Genomic DNA, 22,913 nt, shown 5'->3' with positions numbered 1-22,913 from the left:
TCACCATTTTAGTAAAAAGGAAGATAAATAATCTCAATAAAACTAATTATGTATAAGAGAAAGATAATAGAAATGGGAAAAATGAGAACTTACGTATATGCTTTTAAAACAACAAAATGAATAATATTCTGGACAAACTTACCAATAGCCTTAAAGCTGTTAAAGCAGTAGTCAAAAGTTGAATTCTTTTTCAAACCAATAGGTTCACAGTTTTATAGGCATGCCTTACCAACTCTCTGGAAAGATTAAATTATACTTTAAACAACAAAAAATCAATATGGATGAGTGGATTCATCACCACACTGTCCCCAGTGGAATACAGTTAATGGTTTAACTCTACTTATTATATCAGAGGATAAAGGAAAAATATACATTATTTAAATAGTTGTGAAGGATACATTAGAGAAATCCAATGCCATGCAGGCTATAGTTCTTGGCAAACAATGAATGGGAAATGCATTTTACTTTGTGGCAAGAAATTGATGGTGAAACGGTAGCAGCATTTCAGATACAACCAGAGACAAGACAAAGCACTTTGTTTAGCCATTTCCTTTTGGCATCATTCTAGAAATCCTGATTGAAACAATTGGATACAAAACAACACTGGAAAACAGAATTCATTCAGAAAATTTGCTTGTTTTAAAATCACTTTACAAAAATCAATAGAAATACATTTTTCCCAATACCACACCCACTACCAACAATGTACAAAGTATCCAGAAGTAAATCTAATAGAAGATGTTTGAGGCTCAGGTGGAAGAAACTGTGAAGCTTAAAAGTGGAAGAAATACTATGTTCCTTCTTCACTCTCGTGCTAACTAATGCTTTGTCTGGGTATGAAATGAAAGCCAGTAATTCATTTTCTCTCCACAGCTTTGTTAGTGTAAATTAATATCTAGAAAACAGTATGATAGACAGAATTATTAAGACTTACTTTTGGTTTCTTAAACATAGCCACTCGCTTCCTATTTCTTGGCACATTTTAATCCCATGTCTCTGATTGGAATTCTGAAATTGTAAAATTTAGATGGCTGATTTCACTAAATTCACATATTTTGCTCTTTAAAGACTAATTATTTTGACTTTTAGTGTCTTGCATTAATTTTATGATGACTTTATTTATTTTTCTTTTAGTTGCATAAATTAGTATTATATTATATATTTAATAATATTTACTATATATCTCTCTCATATTTTTGCTTTCTACTTGTTTTTTCTTTTTTCTTTCTTTTTTTTTTTTTTTTTACCAATTTAGGAGCTTATTTGAAAATGTGTATTGTTACTTACTATTTTAGCAATTTTATATTTATTATCAAAGAATATTTTCTTATACTATAATTTCAAACATTTTATGTTTGAATATTTTTATGTATTAGATATTAATAAATTCTCAAAGATAAAAAATGAGACAAAGATCAAAATAAGCAGATATACTTCATGAACATCAATATTAAAGAACCATTATCTTGATGTATGTATGTATGTATGTATGTATGTATGTATGTATGTATGTTTGTACATAGTTTTCATTAATTAATTAATTAACTTTACATCCCGATTGGAGCTTCTCTTTCCTTCTCTCTTCACAGACACTCCCTCCCCACTTCTCTCCCGTTCCCCTCCTCCCTGAAAGTTTTCAATTAAATTGAAAATCTAGTGCCATTTTAGAAAAATATGCAGTGGCATTTCATGTGTAAGTATGGAAAATAATCCTAAAATTCATACAGAAGGAAGTTCTGAAAAAGAAACATAAGAACCAGGTACTTGTTTCACTGGACTTCAAAATTTATTATTTAGGTTTAGAGGTTATACAATGTATTCTTGATACATTGGCAGACATAGGCCCAACAAAAGCCGCCCAGGACTAGAGCCTACATGAGAACTTGCCATGTGAAGGCAATGGAGGGCATTGCTGGCCAGTGTGGTGATAAGACTCCGCACTGTACAGTACAGAGGAAACACTATCCAGGGATGCGTGACAGAGCGTGGCTTCTATTTACCCTGCTCACACTATGTATGCCGTGCACCAAGTCACAAAGTTGGAACTTCAAAAACAAACAAACAAACAAATGAACAAACAAAAACCCCAAAACAAAAAACCCTAAGACTTTCAGAAGAAAAAAGTCCTTTTGACCTGGTGGGGAGTAAAAGAAAAGAAAAATATTTCTTTTAAAAAAGATGCAGGAAGCACACATCCTAAAGGGATCATTAGATATTTGGCTACATTCAAAGTAAAAAAAAAAATCTATCTCATCAAGGAAATATACAACCATATCAAATCATATAAAAACCATATATAATCATACAAAACCAGCATACACGAGGAGCTTTTTGCCCATTACTCAATGACAAATGTTTGCTCCCGCCCCTCACCCATTATATACAACCCAACAAGTAATGAGAAAACAGTGATCCACTGGTAGAGTAGGCAATGACAAAGCGCAGTTTGTAGATGGAGAGCCAGTGTGTGTGGAAAAGCCACACTCATCCTCACTCCTATTAGGAACTTGCAAGTAACAACTAACAAGGGAGTATATTTTATAGCCATGTCCACAGCTAGACATTAGCAGAGAGACAGTCAAAATGGGAGGTCTCCATCAAATTTCTCCTCTCAGACATAGCCATGTCCATAGCTAGACATTAGCAGAGAGACAGTCAAAATGGGAGGTCTCCATCAAATTTCTCCTCTCAGACATCAGGGAATCCTTGGAGATTGTAAGAGCCGGAGGAGATCCAGGCACTAGGAGAAGGCTGAATTAACTGAGCCAGGCACGTGTGAACTCATTGAGACAGAAGCAGCAAGCACAGGGCCCACATGAGTCTGCCCACGGTCCTCTGTGTATATGTTACAGCTTTTAAAAGCTTAATATTTTTATGGGACTCATCAATGTGAGAATGAATGGGTCTCTAACTCTTGTGCCTGCTCTTGGGACACTTTTCCTCCTGTTGGGTAGTTCTGCCCAACTTTGATAAGATAGCTTTTGTTTTTATCTTATTATGCTTTATTTTTGTCATGTTTTGTTGTTATCTACTAGAAACCTGTTCTTTTCTAATGCAAGACAGAACGTGAGTAGATCTAGGGGGAAGGGATGTGGAGAGAAACATGGAGAAGTAGAGAGAGGAGAAACTATGATCAGGGTATACCATATGAGAAAATATTCCCTTTTCAATAAAAGAACTCTTTGTTGTTGAAAAAAGAGAAAATGTTTAAAACACCAAATTTGGCAAGGAGAAATAGAACTGTGGTGTTTTGTAGATTGGGACAAGGTGTTGTTTATCAAAATGAACAAAATACTGAGTATATTGAAAGGCAGATATGCCATGAGTGGAAATATGTAAATCAATCATGAAAGCCAATACTTCAAGGTTGGGCCTTGGTTTAGAACCAGAGGGGTAAGAACCAAGTGAAACAGAAATGTCATCTTACGTATGTGTATGCTTGCCACATTCAAAACAATACCTGAAACAGATGTGGAAAATAACACTTGAAATAATTACTAGTGATATTATGACAATGTTATATTTGTCTCTGTACTTTGTATATGTTTGGAATCTATATATTTAGAAGTCACCAATGATTTATTTCTTTAAAAGCAGAGAGTTGAGTGGAGAATCTTCAGGAGGGGAGTGACAAAAGTATTTCAGGACTTTCATATATGTGACTATTTTTGAAATTCATTGCCCTCAGATAGCTGTGTCTACACTCTTTATTTTTACTTCATATTCTCTCAAACCCCCCCCCCCCACTTCTTAACTGTAGCTTGCTCTGCCTTTTGAGATTTCTAACCTACTCCCTAGACTTAGGTTTCTCTTGAGAACTTACTACTGTTTAATGTTGCTTGAATTTTTTCTACACTACCTATCTTTTGTACTAGAATAAAAACTCTCTATAATAGAAATCCTATTTTTAAACATTTTAAAAATATTTATTTTTGTTTAATATGCACTGGTTTTTTGCATGTCTGTAAAGAAACAGAGTTACAGACAGTAGTGGGCCACCATCTGGGTACTGTGTATTGAACCCAGGTCCTCTGGAAGATCAGTCAGTGCTGTTAACTTCTGGTCCATCTCTCCAGCCCCCATAAGATAAATTCTTATGTTTGCTTCACTCTGTATCCCCAGAACCTAGAGGAAATCCTTACACAGAGTAAAATTTGCTTAGTAAATCAATGAAATGTTTTTAAAGTTAGGACCCTGGAAGGAAGAAGGAGGCTAGCACCACTGGACGATACAGAGAAGATGGTTGAATAGGTAGGGCGCTGTGTAGAGGCCTACATCTAGAGGAGAAGACGGTATGCCTATGTGTCGCGATCAGGTGATTGGAATTGGAGCCTGAAGGACAGATGGATAAGACTAAATTGAAACTGAATTAAACTGAGCACCAATTTGTACATTCATAAATAGATACATTTGGCTGCCATCCCTACTCAAGGAATTTAAGTGGTTATAGAATTGAGAGCTTAATAAAGAAATTTTCTATTTCTCTCTTTTCTCTGTTTTAAAAACCTAGCAAAACAAAACAAAACACCCAACTCAGTATACTACAAAAATATACTCTAGCTCAGAGAACGATGAGCCACTTCTGTGCTATCTATGGGATGTGACAGGATTAAATGGTTTTTTTTCTGATTCTGAAACATTGGATCTGACTATTGTTGGTGATTGTTTACTGTTTAGGGGAAAGAAATACCAGTGGTTAAAGTTACAAATAAAAGCAATCTTGTTGAATGTATCTTCATTGAAGATTCATGTTGGAAGAGATTTAAGAAATAACTATATTTAGATATCAGTTTTTAATTTGCTAAGCTTTTATTACTATATTATTATATATTATATATAACATATATCAATGTTTGTAATAAAAATTATAACATATGAACATATATCTATGTCTTTAATGCTTTATATATTATATATGTATATGTATGCATGTATATATGTATATTTATGTGTACAAATATATATGTTCCAAGCCAGAACTGGTATATATATATATATATAATGAATGGGATTCTAAAAATTTCAGTAATTATTCCATGTGGTTCTGGGACACATGTGGTAAAACAACACATAAGGGAAAAGCCTTTTGGATAGCATAACTTAAAAAAAAATTCATTCATCTTTCTGTTTATGTGTGTGCCCGTTCTGTGCGACAATATGCTTGGAAGTAACATAGCTGAATAACACAGGTGTGTCAAAGCTAGCAGGTTGAAAGCTGTGAAGAATTATGCCCATGGTACAGGAGCATATAAACATAAAATGTGCTCCCCGAAGATGCAGAAAATTCAATACACAGCAGTGTATTAACTGCCAGGAAGACAAAACGTTATAATAGATTAGTGTCCCATTGCAGCTGCCACAAATTGCCACAAATTTAGTGGCTTTCATCTATCCCAAACTTATTCTCTCGCTGTCCTGGGGATGAGAGATCCCTAAGCAGTCCAAAGGGCTGGTTTCTTTGGAAGCTTTGTGGGTGATCTGGTCTCTTGTCTTCCCAGATGCATTCCTGGGACCCAATGTTCATGATGGCCCTGCATAGCCTTGGATCTCTCATTTCAGCTTGTCATGTCTTGTCAGCATGTCACAGCTCAGCATTCTGTGACTCCATCTTGGAAATGCACCTGGGTAACCTGGATAATAGTCCATTGTGAGGATTCTTAAGCGCTTTTTCCCATATATGGTTATGTTCGCACGTTCCACAGGCTAGGACATATGATGTTTCTATCTCTGGAGACTGTTTTCAGCCTATCACATATACTTAAAAAAAAAAAGATGCCAATAGATGTATAGCTATTAAGAAAAACCTGCTGTTCTTTCCTTGAAGTACCCATAAGTGACTTAAGCTCCACAGTGAACTGGAAAAGTGCTATCCTTAGTAAGTAAATGTAAAGTGAGTTACAAGCAGAGACTAGAGCTGGCCACGGTGCTAATTCTCTCGCCTGAAGCAAAGTGTGGTTGGGAGGCACCACGACTCTATTATAGCTGTGGTTTAGTACAGAAATGGACAAGCACCTCCTGAGCTGATTGCCATACTATGCCAATCAGTGATATGTCTCCACTCCTTACCGGGCATAAAGCACCACAGCAGACACAGAAAGGGGTGAAGACATGAGCTGGATGCTTATAAAACACAAGGTCTGAACAGAAGGACAAAGTAATAGACTTTAAATATAGACAGCCTAATTCATCTATGTAAAGGGCCGCTGGATCTAAAAGGAGCCGTGTGGTGGGTGGCAAAGAAGTGTTGGGATTCTCAGCAGGTGTTCTACTCCTGAATCTCTAATAAAATTCTGTAAAGGAGAAAGATGATGAACATAAGTAGGGTTAAGCGACCAGAGCCATTTCATCAGCTCTAACACCCTTAGCTCTTTTCCAAACTCCAATTGGTCTGGAGTGCAGCTTGGTGGGAACCTTGTCTTCTGATTGTTGTCATACTCTGCAGCATGGATGACAAAGGTTCTGCTATTTCTTTCTGATTTCTCCCTCTCAAATGGTAGGTTTTCAAGAGGTTGTGATTTTGATAGTAGCATGTATCTCATTCTAAGTGTTATGATTTACCTCCTTACCCATCCTGATTTCTAAATTCTTCCTGGTCTCTAAATGTGTTTCTGAACTAGGATGTAGACTAGGTGATAGAGACCACTTGTCATCAGCTTTGCCACTCTCACGATTTATGCCACAGAATAAACTTTCTCTTATAATATTAAATTTTCTGTTCAATGGCCTCTATTCCTGAAGATGCCTTAATTCCTCTGTTGGTGGAAAAAAAATCTCCTTTTATAGTTCCCCATCATGGTGCTGCCTTAGATTCTAAACTGACTCTCAGCTCTTCAAAGCAGTAGGTCTAGACTTTTCTAGGTCAATGTCATGGACCATCTCAATTTCCTGCGGCCAGGATCTCCAGGACTTTCTGCACCCAATGGGCTCATACTCTTTCTTCTTCTCACAGCAAATTTTATGTTTCTTGGCCTTCACACGTGGGCAGTGGCTTTCCTCTCCAGTAAGAGTTTTATGTACATTTATTAAACAATATCTTTTGAATTTTAAGTAACACTACAGTTCCAAATGTTTAGTTTTATTTTTGTTTACAGCATCCGTTTCTCTTTTTATCAATATATATTTTTCTTAGAGCCCAGTTACCTGAAATTTCCCTGGGGCTTGCTCTAATTTACTGGTTTTTAGGAAGAACCACCAAGTGAAGCTGTGTTCACACACATGAATGAGTTGGCCTTTATTGGTTAAGAATTTAGTGACAACATACCGTTGTTTTGTAATTATTAGTTGAAAGGACTGTTTCTTAAGTGAAAAAAAGAGATAAATTTGTTTTTACTACAATGTTACTTTAAGGATGTGAAATAATCACTATGCCTTGCAAAGTTGCTAATATGTTCTTGTGGTATGCATATATATTGCAAATAAATGTGGCAAGCCAGAAGGTTTATTTAACTTAAAATTCCAAATTACAAATGTCAACTCAGAGAAAATGCTGCTCAAGTCTTTGCCAGGTGCACTTACTATTGTAAATGGGATTTTCTTTTCTTTTCTTTTTGGTGTTTGATGTAATGACACAGGGTTTCTCATAGTTATACATCAAGTACCATAACTCTCTTTTTAAATTTTTTTTTCAACACAGGGTTTTTCTGTATATCTCAGAGCTGCCCTGGAACTAACTCTGTAGAAAGGCTGGATTTGAACTCAGAGGTCTCCCTGCCTCTGCCTCCCGAGTGCTGGGACTTAAGGCATGTGCCTCCACGGCCTGGCCACAGTTCATTTTTAAATAAACAAATAATTAAAACAGGCTACAAAAACTGTAGACAGAGATTTAGTTTCACTGTCTTCTGAAGCAACTGGAGGATACGAAATCTTTTCAAATTCTTTACCTACAGAGTCAGAATTTATTGCCAACACCGAGCTCACTCCACAGGTGAATTTTGTGAAGATAAATTTTAAAAAGTCAGTGAAGTTTTTTTAAAATTATTAGGAGACAATGTCTAGATTTATTTAGTGGAAGAATTCAGAGTGCTTCTGACAACTATGTGTGTGTTCTTACACTTTTGCTGTAGATTTCTGTTGTGTGCATATATTTGCTTTCTTTGGGACTCTCTAATACAATAAAATGTAGAGTTTTATATGTCAGTGTCTAAATAAGTGATTGCCCATTGTCACTTCTGTGGTCTGTAGTCTGAGTGCCCCTGAATCACCTGTTCTATGAAGAATTTCTCTGATGAGGCGGTGTAAATCACAAATCTACTGTGACCTGATGTCATAGACCTCTTTGCCGTGTCTCACCATTGCAACACAAGTTTCCTGAGAGGAGAGATCTTGTCTTGTGTGCATATTCTTAGGCACTCATCGTGTGAAGTGTTGCCTGAATCAACAGACAGATGCTTATTAAATATTAACCAAATACCTAGAGCCCTATCATGATGTATTTACACAGCCTCTATTGCTCTTGTTTTAAATTGGACAGCTATCAGAGACAAAATCACTTTGTAGAATATATATGAAATTCTCTTCCATGTGACTCTTTTCCAAAGAATATCCCATCCTAATATTGGCATATGTCTATTGCCAGTGCCACCCTTAAGTAGGGAGCATTCTTTCCTGCCAAACCCAGATGTCATGGCAGTGTCCTCCTCAACATGCTCTCTAAAAATATCATTTAGTTTGTAGGATGGCTGATACCTCATTGCCATTCCTGTTTTGTTTTGTTTTGCTTTTGTTTTGCTCTGTGTGTGTGTGTGTGTGTGTGTGTGTCAGAGAGAGAGAGAGACAGAGAGAGAGACAGACACACACACACACAGAGAGACAGAGAGACAGACAGAGAGACAGAGAGAGATCGAACAAGCATTTTTAAATACTGATAATCCATAAATGTATATGAAGGCCCCTGTGTCCAACAGACATTATCATTTAGGGAAGAAATGTATGTTTACATTCTGCTTTAATTTCATTCATAGCTCTGGTCATACATGAACATTCTTGCATAGTCAAAAGGGTGCGACTGTCTACATTTCTAGAGTCAGTGTATTATCCTTTTCTGTCCTGGTTACCCACATACTTTTTGTAAATCACTGATAAGTTCATGGGCAGTTTAAAGAACAATAGAGCAGTGTTCAAGAGTAAATGAGAGAGAAAAGTTACTGAGCAGTTAGATTGTATTTTTCAAGGGCAAGAAAAATGTAAAGGAATAAGATTATGTGTAGAAAAATCACTCATTATTACATGAGAACTAGACCTAACAAATTCAAGAAAATTAATATGACACCCCAACCTTTCAGGCATACTATAATAAACAGGCTATGATGAACTGTTACCTCAAGCAAGCACTTTGAGCAGAGACCCCGGTAAACTAACTGACTCCCCCAACCTAGCAGAAATTGGCAGTCAGCAATCGAAGCCCCAACTCCTGTGTGCCGGTCTTAATGTGTGTTACTCCTTCCTAGTCACCTCAGCGTCCGCAGAGTCTGGGTTGTACTTGTTGTGGGAGGAAACTACGGCGGACAGACAAAACCTGGAAAGCAATTTACATTTTCAGAGCTGGACTCTTATCTCAGAGAATGTCAGAAAATGCAAATACCCAGGTGTAATGAAACTTTATTTCATCGCTCCTAAGTGATAACTGTGTCTTCGCGAAGATTCAGTCTCCGTGTCATGATTGAGTAGAGCCTGGCTACTTTCGAAGAAACAAACACCCATGATAGCCTCCCCTCAGTACAAAGGGAATTAGCCTCAAATTCACTCCGTGAACCATCCGGGAATCAGTCAGTTTGTGAACTGCTTTGGCTGTTTCCGCTGATCCTTCAACTAGATCTCACTTGTTTCTTCAGGGCCCTGGAGTGAGCAACCAGAATACAGATTAGGTGACTAATTGTTTTAAAGTGAGACTGTGACGACGATTGGCTTTACTCAGTAACTAAAGGGCTTGTTCAACAGCGTTAGGATCAATTGAATGCATCCATCCGTTTCTTTGCATCCCCATGGCTTCTCTACGGTTCTAACTTGTACCATCTTTCACCTGGACGTCTACACTACTGTGACCTAGTTCCTAACACTGTATTCTATTCCCTTCTACCCTATCATCTTTGCTGATGCCAATGCAGTTGCTCCCAGACCTAATTCTGATTATGGAATCCGGTGGCTCAAATCTTTAAATGACTGGCCTACGCCCACAGCGTTAAAATTTTATTTTACAACGTGATTTACAGGCACTTCTGTAACATGGCCTACAATTTCCTCTTTACTTGTCCAACTTACCATTGCACATCTCCTTACTTTTTTAATTTGCCTTTCTGCATGCCGTCTTAAATAGTCTTCCATATAGCTCGGTTTATTTGTCCTGTGATCTTTCTAAAATGTAGAGCTAGATTTATCACTTCCTTGCTTAATATCTTCCTGTAAATCTCCATATCTATCATAATAAAGCCCCCGGAGTTAGCAGTCCCTTTGATGTCACTTACTATTTGGTCATTGTTGTTGTCGTATTGATGTTTGGGTCTGGGGGGCTGACAAGATGGCCCGGTGGGGAAAGGAGGTCACCCCTAGGTCTGATGACCTCAATCCCAAGGACATGCACAGTGGAGAGAGAGAACTGACTCCCACAATTTATCCTACTACATCCACACATGTCCTATGCCATTGCATCACCAACAAATAAATAAGTAAACAAAGGCATAAATAAGCAATGTGATACTTTGGTTAGGGATTTTGTACACACACACACACACACACACACACACACACACACACACGCACATACACACCTATTTTTTTTTTTTTAGCTTACTACATCTAGCTTTTTTCCCTCCCATATTCAAATCCATTTATTAAAGAATTACACCTGAAAAGTTAGTTTGGCAGGCAAGGATTAGGACTTGAACACTATTATCTGGAGAATTATCCTGCCTGCCTACGTCAGAAGATCAAAGGCAACCAAAATATGGAAAACATGTGGAATGAGGTATTAGCCTTAGGAGAGCAGGGCTATTCTTAAAATAACATGGCTCAGTGGCTAAGAGCTTTTACTACATCTAGCTTCAATGTTTTAAAATAAAAGATTTATTTACTTTACTTTGTGTATATGAATGTTTTGTCTGCATGCCTGTTACAGATACTCAGAAAGGGCACATGAAGGTACTGGGTCTCCTGGGACTGGAGTTAGAGATGGTTGTAAGCTTCCATGTAGGTGTGGAGAACCAAACCCCGGTCCTCTGTGTGAATAGCAAATGCTGTTTGGTCATCTCATCCATCTTCCACATTTATTTTATTTTTTTAAAGATTCAGTTAAAACATTTGGTGTTCTGAGACACTGGTATTACTTTTTTAGGATCTGTATATCCTGTACAATTAAATTATTTGGTTACATTATTTCTCAAAGGCTTACACACCTTGCACTTCATACACAGTAGTTTGACCAAAAAATATAACACCCTCATGTAGTTAGATATAGTAGACTAAATTCTTTGCCCCTATTCAAATTATATTTGTGGGAAAGAAGGCAGGAAGAAGGAAAATGGATAATCAAAACATGCTTTGTTGAATTTGAGCTCAAGATAAGTAGATCTTAGAAGGGGTTAGACAGTACTGGGCCAGCAGGAGGATTTCTCAGAGTATGAAATACTTGTGCAGCTATCTGAACATAGTGAAAGGATCAGTCATGGAGATATGAAGTGAGAACTCAAAAGCCTTGAGTTTCATCGGAGTGGCTGGAGAGCAGTAGGAATAAAGTCAGAGAGATGAAGGAGCGCATGGGGATCTTAAAAAAAAAAAAAAAAACCTTGGAATTTACCCTGAATGAAATGGAAAGAAGGTGAAAAGTAGAGAAATAACACGATTTGATCCTCATGTATCAGAGAGATTTTATTACTTTGTGAAGAACAATAAGAAAGAAGTAGATAGCAGGGACCAGAGTGGCAGCAGTGGGGTGGCAGGAACCAGGGGTTCTGGCTATGATTTTAAGACATAGCCAGTAGGATGTGCTGGGATGTGAGGGAAGGAGAAAGACAAGGATGCCAAGATGTTGGGTACAGACAGCAGGATAGGCGTACATTTAACTGAGATGCGCAAGATTTTGGAGGAGCAGTTGTGAATGTGGATCAGCAGGAATTTGCCTTTGGAATGGGAAGTCTGAGATTCAAAGCAGAGATGTCAAGTGGACAGCTGGTTAATGGCGATGGAAGCCTAGCGTTATTTGGTAAGTCTTCACTTTGTAAGTTATCACAGGAACACAAAACTAGCTGTTATAATGAAAGGACTGAGTATAAACAAAGAAGCAAAGAGGTCTATGGATTGAAACACGGATCTCCCCAACACTGAGAAATGACTGGTCCACAGAAAGAAACTGTTTCAAGGACATTAAATAATCAACTAAATGCAAAATCTGCTGTTGGGTTGAGCACTGGATTGGATATTAGGTTTTCCACCATGTGGTTATTACTGATCCTGTTGCGACTGGGCCTAGAAAAGCAGTGGGGACAAAAGCTGTTTTTCCTGGAGTCTAAGGGAGACTAGAAAGGGAATGTAAATAGAAAATGCCTTGCTCACACGAATTGTCCTCAGGCGTTGGTGGGCCTCTCATTCTTTAAACTGTCTGGCTCAGATGTTAACTCACTCATTAATTCTCTGAAAAATCTACTTGGAAGATGTACATGAAATTCAAAACAAAACAAAAAAGAATAGAAAGCTGGGTGTGGTGGTGCCTACATACAATCCCACAACTATGGAAATTTAGGTAGGAAGATCGTGAACTAGCTACACAGGAAGTCCTCATCTTAAAAAAAAAAAAAAAAGAAAACAACACAAAACAAATAATAGCAACAAGAATTGTAAGAAAGAATACAGAGTATTTGTGTGCACTATGGAAGCACATGTTGATGAAATGGAAACAAAGGGCGTATTTTGGCTATGATGTCTTTGAAGAGACGAAGGGAGAAGATAATAGAGGATTTAGCTCTGTGCGTCTGTTGGGTGAGAAGACAGAATGTGCACCACTCTATTTCTTGGGTTGTATTTTTGTTGGTGATTTATTTGTTTGTTTTCCACACACTGTGAACCTCTTAAGAGCAGTAAGTATAAATGTCTCGTTCGTTTTGTAGTAGGGGTTTTATTGTTCTATTTCTATTCCCTGGTACAATGCCTGGGACACAGCAGGCATGCAATAAATGTCTGAACTAGAAAATGAAGACATTGTGTTAAGCATGTGTCTGTTTTGTCTTCTCATTCAAGTTGGATTATTCCCATCAGATCTTGACAAGCAGATTGATTTAACCGTGTTCCTCCTGCTTGGCTCTACCGAATGCTGGACTAACTGGGAGAGTTGATTGATAGACATGATTGTGTTTCTACCCAAATCAACCGTGCCGCCTAAATGTAAAGTCAGTGACCCTTGTTATGTCACATTGGAACAGTCCTTGCTATAGATTTAATAACAATTTACCAGTTTCTTTTTAAAACCAGGGAATATCGCGGAACCTCATCTTTCCTCGGTGCCCACCTGCTACTTGTAGTTTATTGTTGATACAATACTTATCACTAGCCTGCCACTCACTTCACCTAATTACTGAGAAGGTCTCTGAGGATACGTGTAATGTATGTCACTACACATACATCGGTTTTTCTCTAAAGTTTTATGGCTCCTTTGATTAAGTAGATAGCATGTGCTCTGTATGAAATGAAAAAAAAATGCTTGCTCTTGAATCTGGTGCGAAAATATACCAAATGAACCCAGTCCTGTGATTGGGTCAATGCAAAGTGATGGTTACCAATGGGCTCTGGTGGATGCTGCCAGTGCCCACGCCTCATCTTCTTGGCCATTCGGTGTGCTCAGCTCCCATCTCTCTGCTTGCTTGCTTTTTCATCCTTTCATAGTGCTTCCCCCACTCTCACATAAGCCATCTCTGCCTGCAAGTGCCTTCAAGGTTGCTACATATTTACTTCCTCAGTTTTAACATTTATTAATAATACTTTGTTATTTTTTTGAGAATTTCGTATCATGTATTTCGATTGTTTTTCACCCCCAACTCAACCCAAATTCTCCTTCCTGATCCACCCCCATTTCTATGTCCTCTTTTTTTAAATGTCTTAACCTGTTTATCCATAGCTCCCCATGAGCCCCTTCCCGTTGCATTCTGGAATGTTGCCTGGTTTGATCTTGTAGAGGTAACCATGGCTTCTGTGAGTTCATGAGCACAGCACTTCCACCATGTGCTGAGGTCACTGTTTGAGAGCCTTTCTTTATTTCTAAATCAGTTGTGTCCTCATCTTCTCTAGGGGATAGTTTTTGAGAACTACTTATAAAGCATTGCATGTTTGTAAAGAGTTTACGTCATGGCAGGGTACCTACTGTTTCTTAGAGTGGTTACATGTTTGTAAAGAGTTGACATCATGGCAGGGTACCTACTGTTTCTTAGAGTGGTTGCATGTTTGTAAAGAGTTGATGTCATGACAGGGTACCTACTGTTTCTTAGAGTCGTTGCATGTTTGTAAAGAGTTGATGTCATGACAGGGTACCTACTGTTTCTTAGAGTGGGAGATTCTACTTCCACTGTGTGCAGATGGTTTGTCCTGATAGCTTCTGGTTTTATACCATTTACAGTTAAGACTGTTGATGACTATCAGTTGAATTTGCCATCTGATTTTGCTGATAGAGAATAAGTAGTTTTAATTTAAGTAAATAATTGTTATTGAATTTAGCAGGCATATTATTGAAATATGTGTTTTTCCAACATGAAATCAGGATGTATTTTCCTTGCCTCAACCCTATACTTTATGACTACACACCTCTGTTCTGTCTTCTTAGGCAAGGCTAATAGAGAGTTAATTGTATAATCAATGTTTACATTATAACCAAATAGAGCTTTTTTGTTTTCTTGTTGAAAATATATATCCATTTTGGTATATTGAGTAAACCACTTTTTTTTTGGTAGTTATTTAAAAAGGACACAGACTCCCTTATTTGTAAAATGGAGTTGGGGGTAATATGTTTTAGAATTGAAAAGCATTTTAGCACCTAGCTGGTGGTCAACATCATCACTTTATAAACACGACCCAAAAAGGTTAAATGATTTGTTCGATATCTCCAGCTTGGTTAGTGGCAGAGTAGAACTAAAATCCAACTCCCATGCTGCTACTCTTTCTACTGCTGCATGAAATGCATACTTCTTATTCACAGAATTGATATGAGGATTAGGGACCACGTCTGTGAAAAATAGATTTAGCCTCTGGAAGGAAAGATGCTGCGTAGCTTTGTGAAAGCCTTAGGGAAGCTAATCTCATTTTTAACCTCTTCTATACGATTGTTGGCTTTGTTCAGTTTTATGTTCCTAACTTTGGGACTTTTTCATTCTGGACAAGGACTAGATAATTTATGATGCTTGTTTTAAGAATCAATAATAAGTGCCCAGATTGTGTTAAAAATATGAATTACATCAGCTGGTTTTGAATCTCGGAGCAGGTGCAGTCTTCCAGAGTGGTGGTTGCTTATGTACATGACAAGTTTTCTGTCCTTAGTCTATGTATTTGGAATAAAGGCAGTTGATTTCAAAGGAACACCAAAGAGAGAAAGGAGGTGTGACTAAGACATTTGTACACACACACACACACACACACACACACACACACACACACACACACAGAGTCCAATCTCATAATTCTTCCAAAGCTTGATGCAGCATGCCTTAACAGACCGTGAGTTTTCTCCCTTGCTGAGCCAGGCATCCATTATACTAATCCACCATGCCTTCATATCTCTAGCAAGCACATGTAAGTGATAACTTGGAATATTTATTTTGACGCAAGGTGTATAAATCTTTTCTGTGTCATCCTGGAAAGTGAGGAAATTGTGACTTGCTCAACTCAGCTTTGTCGATTGTTTAAATTTGGTTCTTTCGCCACAGTGTGTTTTGATATACAAACAAGAACCCTGTTTAATTTTTATACTATTCAAAATGATTTGTGCAGATTCATATGTGCAGGGGAAATAAAACTCAAGTACCAAGAGGCTGAAGTAACTTTTATATATATTTTTAATTAGGTCCGATTATATGCAAGACCCGACGCTATCAGAAGAGGATCCGGGGACTATGCCGTCCACATTACAAAAAGATTAATAGAATTTTATGAAGACTACTTTAAAGTGCCCTATTCTTTGCCAAAACTAGGTAAGAATTTCTTGGTTGTTTTATTGGAAAGACACCTGGAAGGGGGAATTTTTTATTCATCATTAGTTGAGGCATCCAGCAGCATAAAAATTCAAAGGTTTATATTTTTAGAGATGAGAAGCACAAAAATAATTTCTTCTGAGGAAGTAAAATAAGAATCATGTCCTGGAGTCTTGCCAGCAAGTGCTCATGGGAGTTAGGGAAGGCACTGTGTGAGTCAGGATTCCAAAAAGTAGCCCAAATAGCTACAGTCTGTTAAATACATCCCATGGAATGGTGCTTGCCAAAAACCAAGTTTGATCACTGCAATGACCGCGTGAACAGATGCAATTAAAACACATTCCATATAAGGGGACTGAGGTGTGCCCTAGCATTGAGACAGCCCGCTCTTTGTGACTCTCAGAACAAAGCATTGTTGCACACAGAGCTGACATGGGTAGTCTTTGTCTCTCCAAATTGTTTGTCAGATCTTAATGAATTGGCTCTCCTTTAGGATATTTTTTAAGATTTTATTTGTAGTACACAGTTAAGCTAATAAAAACGTGATTGAAGAGAAACTTGGTAATAATGGAAATTGTTGTAATAATGGAATGTTCTTGTATGCATTGCTTTTACAGAGCGAATGTGTTCAGTAATTGTTGGTCCTGTGAATAAACACATTAATGCATTATTCTAATTTGAATGGGGCTGTGCTTTTGGCAGGAAGTGAGCTAGAATGTTCCAGGACATTATAAATGGTGCATATATGCATTAGAAATGTTGAAGTTACTTTTCCTTTTCAGGAACTTGGTTTGGATATGACATCACAATAGCCTTTTGTTCCCCACTCCTTCTCTCTCACCAATTTTCTTCCCAAGTGTGTTTTCCTTTTGTCAGAATCCACATTAGGTACATTTGTTTTTGGTTGGGGAGAATAAAGTGTTTATTTGATCAAAAATGTTAGTTTGAACCACAGGATCACCTCCCTGGAGAACTGGGCCTGTTTCATTAGGGTACCTGCCTGCTGTGTAGCTTTCTTGGTCATACAACGAGTAGCTCAGAAAGTAGATCGAACAGCTGACGTTGTCATCTCTTGGCATGACACTGCATTTTAATGAACTATATTGCAAAATTGTAAGGCCTTTTGGAAATATCCACTTAGCATTTATAAACAGTTTTATTTCAAATAGTCTCTGTACCCTTCCTTCTTACAGCCACTTCCTTTTTAGAATCTGTTTTACTGATATCTCACTGGTAGTCACCCAAGGCAGAAAAGACTGCCTGACCTTATTTGCATGGGAGGTCCTGCTGTTACCTACACTAGGTAACTGGGAACTTCCCAGCTTGACCCTAATGTAAAATTCACAAGTGCTTATGTTGCTAGTTCAGCAACAGAAATAAAATGAGGATCTTTCTCTGTCCCCTTCAGACCAGTAATTAGCAGAGGAACTCAATTTATAACTTCAGGGGGTTCCATGTAACTGTCAGCTTGCAGTAGGATTCATTTCTGCTCCTCTATTTCACTCACAATTGAACCATGCGGGCTTTCATCTGCAGAAAAAAAAAAAAGCTTTGTTCACCGTTACTACTGCTTGTTAAGCTACCTTATGGTGTATATAATTGAATGATTTGACTTACCCCAGCACATTCCTTTTTATATATCTAGGGGAGTTACCACAGCTCAGGGTGCTTTATGAAATTTCTTGTAAAGGTCTACTTATTTCCTATGTCTGTAGATGTGTATGCTAATGGATTTGTAAGTATGCTCTCTAAATATACCTTACATAAAAATCCCTAGTCGCAGAATTCATTCTTGACAAGTCCTCACCTTCCATCATATATTATGAATTATACTTTAAGTAAATTTTATATTCACAAACCCAGCCTTTGTTAATGATGCCTGGAGATGTATTCTAGATTTTAACTGAGATTGCCTTGACCCTTCGGATTTATCAAAAATTGTTTTCAAGGCCCTTTCTTTGCTTCCCTCATACACTCTGTACACATTTAGCAAGAGTCTGCCATAGTCATTTTTTCACTTGCAGTAACCAAAATAGGCAAAAGTCTTTTCTTTGCTAGAGATTTCACTCTACCAGGCGAAGACAGCCAGAAAGCCAATTAGTAACAAGTACAGCTTATCAGTTGGAGAGAATCATTTAAACAGCTAACATGCTAGGTGCAGTGACACCCACCAGTGACCCCAGCACGAAAGAGGCTGAAGCAGGAGGATGACAAGCTTGAGGCCAGCTGGTCTATGTTGTGAGACCAGGCTTAAACGACACACTCAGTCACTCGTTCACTCACTCACTCACTCACTCATTCATGAACTCACTCACTCACTCATGAACTCACTTACACACTCACTCACTCACTCATTCACTCACTCACTCACTCACTCACTCACTCACTCACTCACTCACTTATGCACTCACTCACTCACTCACTCACACACTCACACACTCACTCACTCACTCACTTATGCACTCACTCACTCACTCACTCACACACTCACACACTCACTCACTCACTCACTCATTCACTCACTCACTCACGCACTCATGCACTCATGCACACACGCACTCACTCACTCATGCACTCACTCACTCACACACTCACTCATGAACTCACTCACTCACTCACTCACTCAAGCACACACGCACTCACGCACGCACTCACTCACTCACGCACACATGCACTCACACACTCACACACTCACTCACTCACGCACACATGCACTCACACACTCACACACTCACTCACTCACGCACACATGCACTCACACACTCACACACTCACTCACTCATGCACTCACTCACTCACTCACGCATGCATGCACTCACTCACTCACTCATGAACTCACTTACACACTCACTCACTCACGCACACACGCACTCACTCACTCATGCACTCACTCACTCACTCACGCACTCACTCACTCACTCACTCATGAACTCACTTACACACTCACTCACTCACGCACACATGCACTCACACACTCACTCACTCATGCACTCACTCACTCACTCACGCATACACACACTCACGCACTCACTCACACACACACGCACACACACTCACGCACTCACTCACTCACTCACAAACACACACACTCATGCACTCACTCACTCACTCACTCATGCACTCACTCACTAACTCACTCACTCACTCACTCACTCACTCACTCACTGAATATTAATAAATAACCAGAATAGAAGTTTAGAAAGCATATGAGGGCTACTAGATGTGGCATGCATGACAGACTGAGGCTTTTAGAATTTAATTAATTATAGTTTTTAACATGGAAGTATTTATTTGGACATGTTTAGATATCAACTCAAGAGAAGGAAAAAGTGATCCCAGTGGAAATCAGAGGGCATGAGTTATTACCTGAGGGACCAAAGTACCTAGAGTTTGAACTCAGACCTCTATGATGTGTATGAAGCGGCAAAGAGGCAAGCATTCATGGAAGAGAGTGAGTAAAGGGGTGGGCAGTCTGGTCTGGGTGTAATGGGGTGCAAGATAATGTAAATCCAGAAGGCTGGGGGAATCTGGCTTTTCCCTTGCTCAACTCTTTGGGAGTCCAAGCAGATCTAGGTCACACTATGTTGCTCAGGCAGTGCCTAAACCCAGGGGTCCTCTTCCTCAGTATCCTAAACCCAAGGATTGAATACATAAGCACTAGACCAAGTTTGGATCTTCCTTCATTTAGAAGCCATTTTGCTCTGTTTGACTCTTTAATATATTGTTTCTGAATGTCTCTCTTGTGTTCTGTTTCATTTCTGATGCTGAACAGTTGAACTTTGTTGACCATGGCACAGCTCATACTAGCTTATAGCTAAGGATTTCAGTTTTCACCCCAAGTAGCTTATGGGGGAGAGTTCCTTGAGAGGATTTCTACTGTGCCTCATTAGCTTAGGGTGTCAGTTTATTCTCCTTGATAAACAAAGTTATGTACTTATCATTTTTGAGTCAACAGAAGCCAGTGGTGTAATTTGTGTTAAAATCTCTACTTTGAGTAACAAAAACCATCTGTACGAGGCACAGAGAGTTTTCTACTTCTTGGTATTAACTTATACAATAGATTAGAGTATCCTTGTTATAATACAACAAGACTATCTATATCCACACATTCTATTTCCATGAGCTTTTGCAGCGCTGATTTATGCAGAACACTGTAGACATATAAATAAGTAAATTATCTTTCATATTACAGATAAATCATATTGACAACAGCAAAATGGCAACCGTATTTGTGTTTATAAAACGTGAATTGTTCTGAAGAGCTTTGTACATTTTTTACCCATTTAGTTATTATAATGGTCTTTTGAAATAGTATCTATTATTTTCTAATTCTCCAGAGGAAGAAATTTTAGGATTTGGTAATGTAATAATGTTTATCAATCATATAAATAATATTAAGTGGATTAGGAATTCAAATTCAGGCTATGTGACTCTATGACACTGGAATTCTGTTAAAAAACAGATTTTTAGAAATTTTCAGAACTCATAAAGTATACATCACTTTAAATAAAGCAGATTATCTATTAGTAGAGTAATATATTATATAGTTTTGTTAACTTCCTACATACATAACCAGTGCAAGTAAAGTGGAAGGAAAAACTATGAAGAAACAAATCTGATGAATCACAGTAGCATCAACATGAAGACATACCTAAGTATTGCAAACATGTTTTCATCGTAAATGTTTATAAGTTAATTAGATGGCAGATAAAATGACTGGCACAATATTTTGTTATTCACCCTATTTAGGTTTCAATTAATTATGGCAGATAGTTTTCAGTTTCCCTTTGCTGCTGCTCTGTAATTTGTAAATCGATGTTTTGTAAAGGAGTTTGCTTGATTGCTTCTTTTCAAGACACAGCGCATTTGCTTTTATGGGGGAATTCATTACCTGCCTGGCACGGTGCTGTGATTGTGGAGGGAGCACAGGTGTTTTGTCACAAGACTTTCTGCCCTCAAGGAGATTGAGGGAAGAATACAGTATTTACAGGGACGAATGGATTTGATAATCACAAAGTATGAAATATAGCCACGCACGTTATTCTTATAGGGAAATGTTTAATACCACTCTAAGTGGAGGATGTGAGTTCTGTGTGATAGATATGAAATGTACTTACAGAGAAGCCCTTTCTTTATGTGAATCCAGAGAAGAGTGGCAGCAGAGAAAGGAGAGAGATTATTCTGAGGCTCATATAGTGCAGGTGCCCATGCATACCTGGGACCCTGTAACTCTCAGGAATGAGTCTACACTCTCTAGAATGGAATAAATAGATTTTCTTATTAGAGTTTGACTACAAGAGATGCTAGTTTGAATAATAGATTTTTGTTGTTGTTCTTTAAGCAATAGTAGACATACCTGATTTTTCTGGTTTTGCATGTATGTGCATGTGGAGGTCCGAGGCCAATCTCATGCATCATTTCTCAGTAACTGTGTACCATAATTTTGAAAGAGGGCTTGTCTAATGATTTACTCCCACTAAAACATATTCTCTTCATTACTTTATTTCATCTCTGGTGTTGCGTTTAGCAGGAGCTTGAGGCTCGGCAGTTCAGCCAGGCTGGCTAGTGAGTACTGAGCTTCTGATTGTCTCCACCTTCCCAGCACTCTGAGTACAGACACTCACATCACCACAGCTGGATGCCCCTGCACCCATGGGTTCTAGGGCTCCAGTTCAGAACGTTGTTGAATGCAGGCTTGTTAAGTGCTTTGCCCCCTCTCCAGCCTGATGTATCTTTTTGATTGCAGTGCTGATGAGGGAGATAATGATGGATCTGCTACTTGCAAGGAATAAAACCTCACCAAGTATTTCATGATGTAGTTGGAACACACACACACACACACACACACACACACACACACACACACACGCATGCACATGCATGATTTGAAATATATTAACAGTTAGGTTATTAAGTTTTCCTTATTGGTATAGACTGCTAAATGTTTTACCTCCTGTGGCATTTGTCATTAAGTGGTGAATATAGTTATATTCCATTTGGGATTATAACTGTATAATACCACTTCATATTAGTTGTAAGACTCATCATTTAATTGAGGTGTATTTTGATATTTTTAAAGTATGCTTTCTTCCTTTACCTTTTAAAAAAAGTAAATCATTAGTATGATGTGACTGTTTGGTTAAAGTCCCGATGGATGTAATGTTGCTTTCTAAGATAAAATCTTTGGCTTCGTTGTGTGGGGCATACATTTATTCTCAAAATACTTCCTTCAGTCAGAATCCCTCAAATTATCCTGTCAAAAGAGATTGGAGTTTAATAAAGGGTGGGAAAGAAAGAAAGGAGATTATTTTGAGCCTCGTGCAGGAGAGGAAGCCAAGGCATACCTTGGACTCTGTGAATCACACTGATGGAGTCAACGGTTTTCTACAGTGGGATAGATGGTTTATTATAACTGCTCAGTTTTGTGGTTTTGGGGGTCCATTATGGGCTGTGGAGATTAGTGCCTTCTTAGGGAGTTCGGTACAACAGAACTTTGCTTTTTACTCTACCAAGTGTCACTGAGAACTGAGTCTTCAAGCAGTTTTCCCACCTTCTCTCTAAAAATAAGAAATGTATTCTCTACTTTATGAAGGTAATTTATTTTGGGAAAAGCTGATAATTTTTCTTATAAACCAAAACAATGGTCATAACTTCTTCCAACAGGAAGTGTTTTATATGTGCCTGAGCCTCAATCCGACAACCATTTGTGTGAAAACAACACTACAGCCTATTAAAGTAGACACTGTTATTCCAACA

At 38.2% G+C, this 22,913-nt stretch overlaps 1 protein-coding gene across 2 annotated transcripts in view; it reads left to right on the top strand.

Annotated features, from left to right (window-relative positions):
* The window catches only part of TRHDE (thyrotropin releasing hormone degrading enzyme), a 371,512-nt gene that overhangs the window by 96,213 nt on the left and 252,386 nt on the right, over window positions 1–22,913 (top strand). For both annotated transcript variants that reach the window (XM_084795149.1, XM_084795148.1), the window contains exon 3: window positions 16,031–16,157. In XM_084795149.1, coding sequence (XP_084651275.1) covers window positions 16,031–16,157 — 127 coding nt within the window. The remainder of the gene's footprint in view (window positions 1–16,030; window positions 16,158–22,913) is intronic.

The sequence above is a fragment of the Acomys minous genome (genome assembly GCF_964271855.1).
Source record: "Acomys minous genome assembly, chromosome: 9".
NCBI lineage: Eukaryota > Metazoa > Chordata > Mammalia > Rodentia > Muridae > Acomys > Acomys minous.
The sequence above is the reverse complement of the archived record's forward strand: the minus strand, read 5'-3'. Positions and strand labels throughout refer to the sequence as shown.